The sequence below is a fragment of the Dipteris shenzhenensis genome, chromosome 20 (assembly GCF_047967505.1).
Source record: "Dipteris shenzhenensis isolate YYH24624 ecotype China chromosome 20, Dip_SZ_1.0, whole genome shotgun sequence".
NCBI lineage: Eukaryota > Viridiplantae > Streptophyta > Polypodiopsida > Gleicheniales > Dipteridaceae > Dipteris > Dipteris shenzhenensis.
Window position 1 is genome coordinate 30,870,302 of NC_141615.1, and position 13,075 is coordinate 30,883,376.

The 13,075-nt window shown below is 42.5% G+C and overlaps 1 protein-coding gene across 1 annotated transcript; it reads left to right on the forward strand.

The window, feature by feature from the left end:
• The first annotated feature begins 237 nt into the window (after positions 1–237).
• LOC147889529 (uncharacterized) lies at positions 238–12,304 on the forward strand. The gene is made up of 5 exons (XM_087391268.1): positions 238–681; positions 826–940; positions 1,057–1,349; positions 10,371–11,377; positions 12,059–12,304. Exons 1-5 carry the CDS (start codon positions 264–266, stop codon positions 12,302–12,304), a joined length of 2,079 nt encoding a protein of 692 aa, XP_087247394.1. The 5' UTR covers positions 238–263.
• The last annotated feature ends 771 nt before the right edge of the window (positions 12,305–13,075 follow it).

The following is a 13,075-nucleotide window of genomic DNA, read 5'->3' on the forward strand; positions in this document are numbered from 1 at the left end:
CAATGAGTTGCTCAAGCGTCACAATCCACACACCATAAAGTTGAAGAACGCTCGAAATACTCTCTGATCCATGGGTGTCACACCTCCATGGCTCCCAGTTTCTCTCTTGATGTTGCATCACAAGAAGGGGAAGGGGGTGGAAAGGAGGAGGAGGTTGCATGAGGATAGTGAAGGGGGAAGGGGGAACAAAGACATAGAAACAACAAGGAGGAAGGAATCAAACAACCACAACACATGCAAAAAGCTCATGTTCCTTGTAGAAAATGGGTGTTGTCCTCCTTATTTTGTCATCATGCTTAATTTTCCCTTCCTTCCCCTTTGTCCTCTCTCAGAGCTGCGGAGCTAATACAACATCGCCTTCCCCTTGCCCCCTTGGCTACTGCTGTAGCCAATATGGCTTCTGTGGCAATACTACTGCATTTTGTGGATCCTCTACTCCCAGCCCCAGCTCCAGTACTCCTGCTGGCTTCACCCTCTTGTCTGTCATCTCCCCCTCCGTTTTTGATCAGTTCTTCTACAACCGTAACAATACTGATTGCCCTTCCCACGGTTTCTATACTGTCTCTGCTTTCATTGATGCTGCTGCAGCTTCCCCCGGTTTCGGAACCACTGGCGATATTGCCACCACTGCCAGGAGAGAGCTAGCTGCTTTTTTCGCTAACGCAGCGGATTTGACTTCAGGTAATGTACCCTTTCCGTCGCAGCTCCCCGGCTTAGCCACTCGTGAGGTAATTTTGAGCTTCTCTTCTGGATTGAAGTGTGAAAACTGTGGCCAGATATTTGTGGGCTATATTGGGAACATCAGCAGCGTTCTTTTGCTTGCAGGCGGTTGCTATGTTGAGGCCACGAACAGATCTGTCAACTGCGATGCTAATTATTCGTCGTGGGGTTGCGCCCCGGGCAAGAAATACTATGGGAGAGGTCCTTTACAGGTTGCTTGGTATTTCCCAACTGCTTCCGAGTATCAGAATTGCCAATTGAATGAAAGAAGCTCCTGGATCTGCGAGATTTTGGACTTGAACTGTATGCTAAGCTTGTCCCACACGGTTCTTGCAGGAATTCCAATTATGGACCTGCCGGACAAGCCATCGGCTTTGACGGTATCAATGATCCGGATGTTGTTGCAAGCAATGCAGTGCTAGCGTTCCAGACGGCAATATGGTATTGGATGAAAGTCCCATTTGACTCTTTCACGTGCCACGATGCTATAATGGGTGCCGTGGGATTTAACGGTACAGTCGAAGTTCTCAACGGAGGCCAAGTGGATGACCAAACGTTGCAACGCAAGATTGAAGTTTACGACTCTTTCTATGTGATATTGGGTGGACAACCCCCAGAAGGACATGCCGGTAAGGAAGTTTTAAGTTTAAGTACGCAATATATAGAGTTAACAATATCAGCCATAGTGGTCGTAAAAGGTTCTCTCTTTTAAAGAATTTCTATCTTTTTTCTCTATTAACCACAACTTCGGGACACCCGTTACTGAGAGGGAGGACCATGGGAGCAATCTGCATCCTTGGATTTTCCAAAATTGTAGTTGGAGGATCATTGGATTGATGGGAAGCTGAAAGTCAAGCGTTGCGAAAGCCTGAACGTCGACAGGTGCATAAAGATAAGTTAACTCGTGATGATTAGGAAGGTGGGGCTCCTGCGCAATGCAATGGCTCAAGGAATGCTTGTCACAAGGTTGCTAACGCAAGGTTGCTAACACAAGGGGGGAGTCATTGCCATGTCCGAATTGTGCAAGGAGCAGGAATTTTTTATTCTTCACAGTGTCATCTCTAGCCATCGATGTGTAGAATATGTAGATCAGAGAGGTGTGCTCATGCGTAAAGTAGAATATGTCTATTGATTGAATGAGGTGTGAGTTATACACGTTCATGTGACGGTTACCAAGTGGTATACCGTTTCATGTGACCTCTTGGTTTTGGACATGGGTCCAATTGATGCTGTCCTAGTTGGTTGCAATCATTGGGAAAAATCAGCATGGACTTTAAGGCCTTGTCACTCAGCTTTGTCCATAAGGGTCGTGGGATCACATTGCATGGTGTAGCAGCCTCCAAATTGCAGGTCATTTTAGCAAGACAGCTGGCTAGAGAGCTCAAGAGAGAGTGTGCCATCTTTGCATTGAAAGATTAGAGTTCTCTTTCAATAGCTTGCTGCCATTGAGCACATTCAGGTTTGGAGAGTGCCTCTGAGTACAATATGTGATCATTAAGGGAGCGCACATCTTCTGATTCCTCCATGGCTGTGTTTGGGCCACTGTTATCAGATATGGCAAGAGTGGTTGATAAGAAGAATGCAGGGGTGGCATGTCGAGGTGGTAGTTTGCCCTTCGTAGAGCGTTGAGAGTATCGAAAAAGGGGTTGATGCATTGTCTGAATAAGGGGTGGGGTGATAGCTGAAGAAATTGAGCCACCCAGAGAAGAAGCATCAGGAGAGTTTGGATCAGTGTCTGTATGAGATATGGGCAAGTGAATCTCTAGATTAGCAGGTGTGAAGTGCAGCTTCCTTGACTAGGGCAAGCATGGGGCATCACTATGGGAGTAGCCGCCATATTAGGATTGGTTCTCAAGGTTGGAGTTTGAGGTTGGGACTTGGGGTGGTGGAGGTGCTTGATGATGAGGAAGGCCTCCGGGTGGGACAGGTGGAGGAATGTCAATTGGTTGATCCTCATGATCTTGAACACATGTAACTGTAGAATCAAGCTCGAAAGGATCCAAGTGGTGGCCATGTTTTAGACTAGCTGGTTTTGGCTCATGAAAAACCACACTCCTTGCATAGATGACAGGATGAAGTCATGTGTTGTACAACCGATATGCCTTGGTACCATGGGGATGCCCATATCCAATGAGTATGCACTTTTGCAACTTAGGGCCCAACTTATGACGAGTGGCATCAAGTACATGGGCAAATGCACTGCAACCAAAGATTCACAGGTGCTTAAGAGTGGGACGATGACTCATCCATAGTTGATGCAAGGAGTGGTTATATTTTGTAGATAACATGCAGGTGAGAGAGCCTCACTCCACTAACTTGTTGGTAATATGGTAGCATAGAGCATGGCCCTGGAGGACTCCACAAGTGTCTGATTTTTAAGCTCAACAACTGGGTTTTGATCAGGGGGGTGAGGCAATGTAAATTTTTGCTGAATACCATATTGACGACAATAACCTCAAAATGCATGAGATCTAACCCATACAAGATCCCATTATTGATCCACCTGCAACAATGCATGTGCAGCATTTACAAGGGAAGAGGCCATGGAGTCACAAAACAACCAATGTGCATTGTCCCATTGTCAAAAGGAAGATGAAGCACAGGCCCATCATCAAGGCTTTGAGAAAGATTTAGAAATACCAACAGAGTATGGATGTTGATTAGACCTGCACCATTTCATAGGATAGAGAGAGAGATTGCATAGAAACACAAAAGCGATGTACATTTCACCATGGAAGCTCTGGTAGCGCTACAAGAAGCTGCAGAGGCAATGCTTTTTAATGTTTTTGAAGACGCAACTTTATGTGCAATCCACGCAAAGCACATAACAATAATGCCAAGGATATGCAACTTGCAACGTGTCTATGTCATGATTGAAATTAATGTTAGTTATTAGTGTTACAGCTTAGCTATCTTGCCCAGTTATAATGTAATTTTGTAAGTACTACTTTTATTATTAGTGGGCTTTATTTTGAATATACTTTTTTGAACTTTATGCAACAATAGTCCCTTTTCAATGTGCTTGATTTTAACATATTCTTGCATTGAAGATTGATGTGACATCTGTGGTAAAAGTTATGCCACAATCATTTGAGATTCATTATTACACCGCTTAAAAACAAATCTTACAAATGTTATAGACATGGATTTTTTTTGGAAGAGTGACGTTAAGACTCAAGAAACAACCTTACGGATTGCATAAGAAACAACCTTATTATCATTATAAAGCATCAATGAACATGTCTTGCAATAGTGGAACCAACATAGAGAATAAGCGCTAGTATATATTGCATTGAAACTTTTGTACATCTACTTAGGGATGCCACAAATGCGCAAGGTAAGTAAAATATCCTTGGTCATTATAGTAACCCTCTTGGCATGGATAGCACAGAGGTTCGCGTCCTTGAGAATTGCCACAACATGCGTTTCAGTCTCGTTAATGCCACCAAAGTCTATCGCATGTCAAAATGCTGTCAGAATTCTTTCACTACATGATGAAATGGTGCACGATTGATCATGTTCTCTGTTGATTGTTGATATTTCCTTATCTCCTTCAATGCCTTGGTGCCTACCTTAGTCTTCCTCTTGCCTTTGGGCAGGCGGATTTGAAGTTCTCCTGCCCCAAAGGCCTCTTGTCACTCTTGAACTTTTTGTGCCTTTCAAGCGTCGTTGTCTTCCTCTCTTCCTCCTTGGGACTGACCACGGATGCACCCCCTTCAACAATGGGAACAAAAAGCGGATTGATTTCTCGAAAATCAAGAACTGGCATCTCAATAACTATTGACTTTCGAGCTGTCAACTTCACTTTACTCCAAATGTCGTCCACTTCCTCTCGTGGAAGTGGCCGATAGGGAAAATGTAGATGGGTGGAGGAAAATTTTGTTGTTGTTCCATTTCCTCTTGGGTCAGGGGACCAATTGGAGGAGGAGGAGGGCGAGGGGGAGAAGGAGTATGATCATCCATATCGGAGTCAGAGACATAGTCCTTATACTTGCGTTTGTGAGAAGGTTGGGGATGCTTGGACCTTTTGGTCTACTTGGTCCTAGCCATAAGCATAATGAAGTCATTAAATGACCCTAAGCCCTTATATAGCAAGACCCTCAACCCTAGTCTAGCCCCTAAATCTTGGAGGAGGAGGGCGAGGGGGAGAAGGAGCATGATCATCCAAATTGGAGTCAGAGACATAGTCCTTATACTTGCGTTTGTGAGAAGGTTGGGGATGCTTGGACCTTTTGCTCTGCTTGGTCCTAGCCATAAGCATAATGAAGTCACCAAATGACCGTAAGCCCTTATATAGCAAGACCCTCAACCCTAGTCTAGCCCCTAAATCTCACCCATGCCTCTTGTGGTTAGTGTCGACCGATGCCTCCCATGCTTTTTATTGGCCCGTGATCTTAGATTTGATGGTTTCTTGCTTGACTTCGAATCATTGCATGCGCGGCAGAATTGATGTCATTTGAAACAAAAATGTGAAATCATTTTCTCAATATAATGCATTGATGGTTGGAACGGCAAGGGGCGTGTGGGCTAGGAGGCCCAAAAATCAAATCTCTTTCCAAGTAGAAATTTTCATTTGAAGGAATTAAATTTTCTCAAACACGTATGTAAGGGGGGCCATGCACATGCCAAGAATGGCATTGGGGGGGGATCCCGCCCCACCCCCCCCCCCCCCCTAGTGCCATTCTTTGCATGTGCAATGGTCCCCAACAGAAAATTTAAAAAAAATCACTTTGGAACCAAAAAAATTTCTTGTCTAAAAAATTTCATACATGTCTTTGCAAAATTTCAAACCCTTTTAAACATTTTTTCTCCGCATGCTCCAAGAGCTCTATAATGCTACACCTATCTGACCCAAGCAAGTTATTTTCACAAAATCTTTTTCAGTAATGCATTCTTTGGAATGCTCATTTGCCACACTACATATTGCCACCACCTTTGCTCGTGCACCATCCGGGGTCTCCCTGAATCTCATGATGCAAAGCTTGCACATTACCAATATAATTTTATGCGCATTTTTGAGAATGACGTCTTAGGCAAGCACTCTTGATAGCACTTTGAGTTTTTGGATCTCACTTCTTTCATTCAGAGACATCTTTGCATGGAAGACCAACACATTACCAACAGGGAATAGGATATAGTGTGTGATTGAAGTATCCATGCCAAAGTTGCTCCTTAATCCCCCCCTTCTCATTGCAAACTCATCCACCAAAATTGCTTTTTGCGAAAGATAAATACATTGAAGGATATGCCTTCATATTTATAGAGAATCAATACCAACTTCACTTACCTCGAATTCTTCATCTTCTTCAATTACGTGTTGAGCTGCAATGTTCATCGTGTGTGCTTGCTCCCCAAGCAGCGGTTCATGAGAATGATTAGGTTGTAGAGGAACAACTCCTCCTTTGTCTCCACCTTTTTCAACGTATGCAAGAGAAGGTTCAGTAGACTTTTGTGAGCAGGAGCATCCAAAATCCCTATGTCCTCTTGATAATCCATGAGCACGGCTTCGTCAAAGGTTAGGAGAGCACCAAGTTCCTCGTCCTCCCGCATGTGGAACGAAGTCTCAATACCATGAAGAAATAGATACTCCCTCCCCTCCACTATGATGGGCTAAGGTCCCAAACTCGGAGGGAGGGCTTTGCTTCCTCTTCTTCATCTTCACTTGATCTTGAACCTGGAGAAGCAGCAACTTGGCGTGATAGTTCTTGTATGGCTTTTGCGAGCAGCAACCTCCTCCAAGTGCAAGTGTAGTGTCTCCTTAGGAATTGCAGTTGCAAGCCTCATTGCCTCCGCACCACTTTCTTTAGTCAATTTGGAAGATGAACCGCATTCCTCTTCCATGACAAAAACTTGTTCCGTGTTTTGGAATCCCAACGCCAAGAGTCTATCTACATTGACCTCAACAAAGTCATCTTTGAGAAGATCTTGTATAAAGCGCAAGGTGCTTTTTGATGATAGGAGTCAACTCTAGTATACAAGATGTAGTCATACGGAATCCATCGCTTTGGCAATTCATCAAGAACGTAAGAAAATGGATGGACATGCTCATGCATGAGATCAATGAGTTCTTCAAACTCTTGTTTGGCTACTTGGTAGGTGCTCAATCATCAAATCTCTTATGGAAGCATGTGAACAACTTTTCCTCTCGTTGTTGTAAGTGCTAGGTTTTGGCTATGAAATCACGGAAGTTAGCCCGTGCTGAATCCATTGTCTGGTGCGGGGGGGGGGGGAGGTGATGAAGCCAATGGTAAAATGTGCTTTTTAACATTCACAATATTATAACTTTATAGGAAATAATTGAATTTTAAAAAATGTTGATATCTTATTGTAGGAAATCAGTGTTATTTGTAGTGTCATATAGTTCTACAAAACACAAAAAGCAGTACACATACAACCATGCTTTTTCCCAATGCACGTTCAGTGTCTCACAGTCGAGGAGGTGGGATTGGCTGAAGAGTCCCAAAGGCACCTTTCTTCGTTGGCAATGTACATCACATTGTACGCTACACCCTCTTTGAGGATATCTCTTCACCGTACAATAGTATGCCCACATCTTCATGGAAAGCAGTGAATGTTTCAATGAACAAACCTAGTGGCTCCTAGTCCACAAAAATTGAAGTTAACACATCTACAATCACACATTAAGGTATTCAAAAAGACAATCATATTAAAAAATCATGGCAAGTATGTCAAGCTCTCATAATGCAAAATGAGAATTAAACTAAATAAAACATCGTGGCACTTACAATGAGAAGGCACCCTTCTCGGGCACAAGTGGGGATCGAGGTGCATGTCCTTGCCCATGTACACATGTACACTAGACTTGAGTGAGCTTGTTGCCTTCTTTGTCAATCTTAAGAGGCTAGAATTTGGCCTTTCCACTGATGTTCTATTGAACCTCTCTTGCTCTTGGGCACCTTGTGCAACAAGAGGCTTGCATCATGATCCAATCCATCACCTTGTAAGTGCAAGACAGAGGATCATCTTATGCAGTTTGGGGGTTGTGAATAATGTATGAGGCAATTGTGTTGCAAGGACGCTTGCCCAATCTATTGTCCGTGGTAAAAGGGCAAGAATCACCAAGTAAAGAGCATGCCTATGGTGTGAGTTCAAGGTGGTGGAAAGGGAGGCTGTAATATAGCAGCCAAGAAGGTAGGAAATGGAGAGGGTGTAGGATAGCAATCAAGAAGGTGAAGGTGCTCTAAAATGGAGTTGGTAGGTAATGCACTAGTATGGGTTATATTAAAAAGGTGCAAAAGTGGGGAGTAAAAGCCCCAAATTCAAAATTTGGTGTTTTGGAGGGAAATGGGCTCCCCTTTTGGACTCCCATGATTATGGTTTCTCCAAGGATTCGAAAAAGATTTGAGGTAGATGTTGGAGCCAATGAGGTCGCACTTCAAGTCCCACCTCAATATGCCATTGTCAGCCCATTTGAGCTTTCTCATTGGTGACACCTCACAAGCCCCCACTAATCAAGGAGATTAAGTTCAAATCTTATGAGGCCCTTTTTTGAGTCCAATGATGTCCTTGAGGATTAGGCATCATCATGTGTGTGTAGAATAGGCGTGTGTTCGGATGTAAAACATAATTTGGCCATGTTTGCTTGGTTGAAGTGATTCTTGTGTGGATTTTGGGGAAAATACTTATTCCTTAGGGGAAATCGATGTCCAGAACGATGTCATGCTCCTCGATTGATGGAGTGGGAAACAAGGGTGGGTGATAGTTTGCATTGAACTTCTTGTAGTTGAACCAACCACCTCTAGAACCAGCACAAAAGCCTCGTCCTTGTGAAGGCATGTGGAAATAGAAGACCTATGTGTTCACAGACATTTGGGAGGATGGAGGATTTCTCATAACTTGGAGTATTTTTCCGACGAGAGCCAAAAGCATCAGAGTGGAAATTGATGATTGGGTTGTGACAAATGATCGCCAAGTAGGGAGTGGTGTAAATAGCAAGAGGGTAACTTGCTCTAGGGAACCAACTACCAAGCCAATGCTTACTGTATCATCCAGCATAGCCTGCTGATGATGAATGACATTAGGCACAAAGCCTCCTTCATGGAGTTCGAGGAGAGTTAAACGATGCTGGGCATAGACCTTTGTGGCTACGTCCTCATGATTGTAGGTGTCTCTCAGAGTATCCCACATTGCTTTCAAATTGGGCAGAGCATGGATCTGGTGGTCACCACAGTTGAGGATTATATCGGAGTGTGCCTTCAAATTAGACATAACCCAAGCTTGATGAGCAGCTGCAAGAGCGAGATCGTTTCCAGAAAGAGCTGAGACAAGTACTAATGGAGTTATCCATTCTTTCATGTTCATCGTAGCCTGTTCGGAGTTCTCTATGGTGATTTGTGGAAGCCTGTCCCGTACTGCTATTGTCGTAATCTTCCATTTCTTATGTGTTTGAATATGCGGTGAAAGAGATGATGGTGCTGCTGCTGCTAGAGCACTTCGAGGCAGGAAGGTAATGGAATCTTTCTATGGGACTTAATTGCCACTTGATTTTTTAAGATAAGGGACCAGAATCATTAGAAGTGGCCATTGTTCAAGTTCAGCAACAATCTCTCACTGCTTTACACCCACAAAATCGAGACCTGGATTGCATTCTGATTAGGACAAGTACCCATTTCCCATTGGATTTGTACATTTATTTCCTTTAGGATGGGGATTTCTTCATGCTCTCTCCTCTTTGGTATTGGAGCATTTGCTGAAGGCCCTCAAAGATGAGAGTGATTGGATTTCTATGAGAGAAATATGTGAATACTTTATGAATCTTTAGAGTTTTTAGTACAAGGCATTTTTCATCTCATATCAAATTTTCATGGATGATGCTAATTTGTAGTTTTTGACTGCTCCTTAGATAGCCACAAAGAGATATTTGCCCAGCTTTATTACTAGCATAGACTGCTCCATATAATTTTGGTGTGTATAAAGAATCTTGCCTTAAATTCATTAATGGTAAATTCATTCAAGATATTTTCATTAAGTATATGAGTTTTATAATAAATTGTTATCATCAGTGGGTGGATTTAGATGCCTTGAAGAAACATTGGATTTGTGAAGACCCCCCCCCCCCCAACACACACACACACACACACAGATCTTGCTTTTTTATGATGAATTGCCATATTACTTCTTGTCTGCATGTGAGATCGCATATATGCATGTAGTATCCATTGGGAGAGATTGATTGATTGATTGATTTGTGTATGCAATGCTAAGGATTAACCAACATCCCACTTGAAATTCTTATTGAATTATTGATATTTATAAATGAAAATTTAAATTTTATTTCTTGAGCTTAAACTCTTAAGATCACACCTTGAGACCTAGGGGCTTCTCTCTCAAAATTAGGAGTGAACTCGTAAGTAAAGAAGAAAACTTTGGTATTTGGAGATTGGTGTATGCAATGCTAAGGATTAACTAGCATCCCACTTGAAATTTTTTTTGAATTATTGAGATTTATAAATGAAAATGGAAATTTTATTTTCTTGAGCTTAAAGTCTTAAAATCCCACCTTGAGACGAGGGCCTTTTTATCAGAATTAGGAGTGAGCATTTAAGTAAAGAAGAAAACGTTGGTATTTATGAGGGAATCCTAATGCAAGTTCTCATGATTAACTGGCTGTCTTGAACGTGTGCAATCAGACTGCATTGGAACCTTGTGCAGCACAGGATTGAAAGTGGCGAGCCTGGGCGTGCCTTTGGGATTGTTGGTGGTTATGGTCTTCGTCCTGTGCCTTGTCCAATTACAACACAAGCAGAAGGCGAAGCGTAGCAAGGAACAGGAACACCAACGCCAACTGGAGCTGCAAGGACTCGCCGAGAATCTTCAGCAATTCAGCTACCATGCCTTGTCCGCAGCTACCAAGAATTTCACCGCAATGCTTGGCAAGGGGGGCTTTGGGACGGTGTATAAGGGGTGGCTGCCCAACGGCGATGCCATTGCGGTAAAGCTCTTGCATGAGATCAGCGGCGGGAGCGACGAGCAATTCTTGGCCGAGATAGGCACAATGGGGAAGCTGCACCACGTGAATGTAGTGCGGCTAGTGGGCTTTTGTTTCGAGGATTGCAAGAGGGCACTGGTGTACGAGTTTCTACCCAACGGCTCACTGGAGAAGTATTTGTTCAAGGAGGATAAGCAACAGTTTTTGTATGACGACGAACATGACAAACATTTGTCATATGAGAAGCTGATCTTGAGCTGGGAACAGCGCTACGAGATTGCCAAGGAGATCAGCAGAGGGCTTGCCTATCTACACGAAGGCTGCAGGCACCGTATCATTCACTGCGACCTCAAGCCTCATAACATTTTGCTGGATGCCACATTCTGTGCTAAGATTTCTGACTTTGGATTGGCAAAGCCTATGCTACGTGATCGCAGTCGACTCATCACTCACATAAGAGGTACCCCTGGTTACATCGCACCCGAGTTCTGGACCGCTGGTCTTGGCCCTCTCACCACCAAATGTGATGTATACAGCTTCGGCATGCTCGCACTAGAGCTTGTGGCCGGTCGTCGCATTGTCCGCACTGACATCGACAATGCTGCAGCCCAGTATCTTCCCTCGTGGGCGTTCCAACAAGCCCGCGCTGGGAATGTTCACATCATCGTCGACAATAGCATTGCCATCAACAGTGAGAACCTCCATCAGGTTATCTCTAAACCCTAAACCCTAAACCTCAAACCCTAAATTTCTATTGTGCATGCATGCCGTTGTGTTCACCAAAAGGAATGTCAAGTTTTGATTATTTATTTGAGAGTCACAGAGAAAAGGTTTTTTATTTCAAAGTATGTTAAGTCTTTCGGAACACTAGTGCCCGTTGTGTGTATGTGCGCCGCTTCTTTAGCTCGTCAATATTTTATCCTTCAAGTATTCACACGATAAGTAAGTGGGTCATTTCTTAAATCTCATAATTGAAGTTTGCATTGCAAGTTTAGAGCAAAGATACAACTAAAAGGTTATAAAACTCAAATGCTCATTTGACTTGTGAGCCAACTTGTTTGCGCATAGGAACAACTCTAGCATGGCTCTGGCCATTTATATTGGCTAATAATTGGAGCACATTCGGCTATGTGTGTCTTGTCTGATTAAAACAATTAAAAAGGTCCTAAAATTGTATTTTGTTGAAGTTTGAATCTTAAGAAGTCTTTCATATCTTTAGTGCCCATGTGTATGTCTGTGCATGCTTCTTTAGTGCTCGTGTGTATGTCTCTGCATGGTTCTTTAGCTCACCAATCTTTTATCATTCTCTTAGTATTTAAGTGGGGTCATTTCTTAAACACTACAAGTGAGCTCTCTCTCTCTCTCATGCTCTTACATGTCTCTTCGCAGGTGCACACTCTTGTCATTGTGGCCCTCTGGTGCATTCAAGAAGAGCCTTCCCTTAGGCCTAGCATGAGTCACATTGTGCAATACCTTGAAGGCTCAGCTCAAGTCCCCAATGATCCCCCTCTGCCTTTCAAGCATTTCCCCTTCTACTCTGGATCTAGCAATGGAGATATCTCCATCCCTAGCAGTACTAGCAAATTTTTTAATGATTTAGACGAGTCAGATGTCAATCCATTGTGTGGGCATTGAATTAGTTTTACAACCATCTAATACAACACACATTTTTCTTGCTAGTTTGTTCAATTTTTTTCCACTTCATTCTTTGTCCTCATTATTTGTCATATTTTCAAGGAATAATTATGACATTAGAGGGAAAATAGGATTAACCAATATATGGAAGAGTGGGTATGATTGTATCAATTATTCTAGATTTTCTAGACAAGTACACAATTTAACCCAATCTACACACCTATATAGACTTATACCAACTAGGACTCATATAAGTCCTCACAAGTCATTTTTTGCCATCATAAGTGACTATCATAAGACAATGGGCTTGTACCAAATAAGGCTTATATACTTGTCCTCATAAACCTTTTTTTGCCATTATTAGTGACTATCATTTTAAGGGGTAATTTTAAGTTCAAAGGGGTTGGAAGGGGAAAGGTGATGACTAAGAGAGAAGTGAGGGAAAGATTGCACATACATTTTTTTTGCATACAAGTATACAATATAAAACATCCATATGTGACTAGACTTATATCGATTGAGGCCGAAGTTATGTAGCCAACAAATCACAATCTTTCTTAATCTACGGGTTTTAAGACTTGGAATTCTTCATGAATTCTTGCATTTCATTAAATTTGGGTAAAAAACTCAAATGTCTTTTTGCTCATCTCAAAACAACCTTGATACTTGAACTTTTTATAAAAACAAGAACTCAAAGTTGTGTTGTAGTATTAATCTCCTCATGACATGCAATATATATGTATCTTATATATATATGTAGTATATGTATAT

Coding starts and splice junctions, on each gene's coding strand:
- LOC147889529 (XM_087391268.1), top strand. CDS start 264: ATGGGTGTTGTCCTCCTTATTTTGTCATCATGCTTAATTTTCCCTTCC. Junction 941..1,056: donor GGTCCTTTACAGGTTGCTTG/GTATTTCCCAAC, acceptor CGGTTCTTGCAG/GAATTCCAATTATGGACCTG. Junction 1,350..10,370: donor ACCCCCAGAAGGACATGCCG/GTAAGGAAGTTT, acceptor GTGTGCAATCAG/ACTGCATTGGAACCTTGTGC.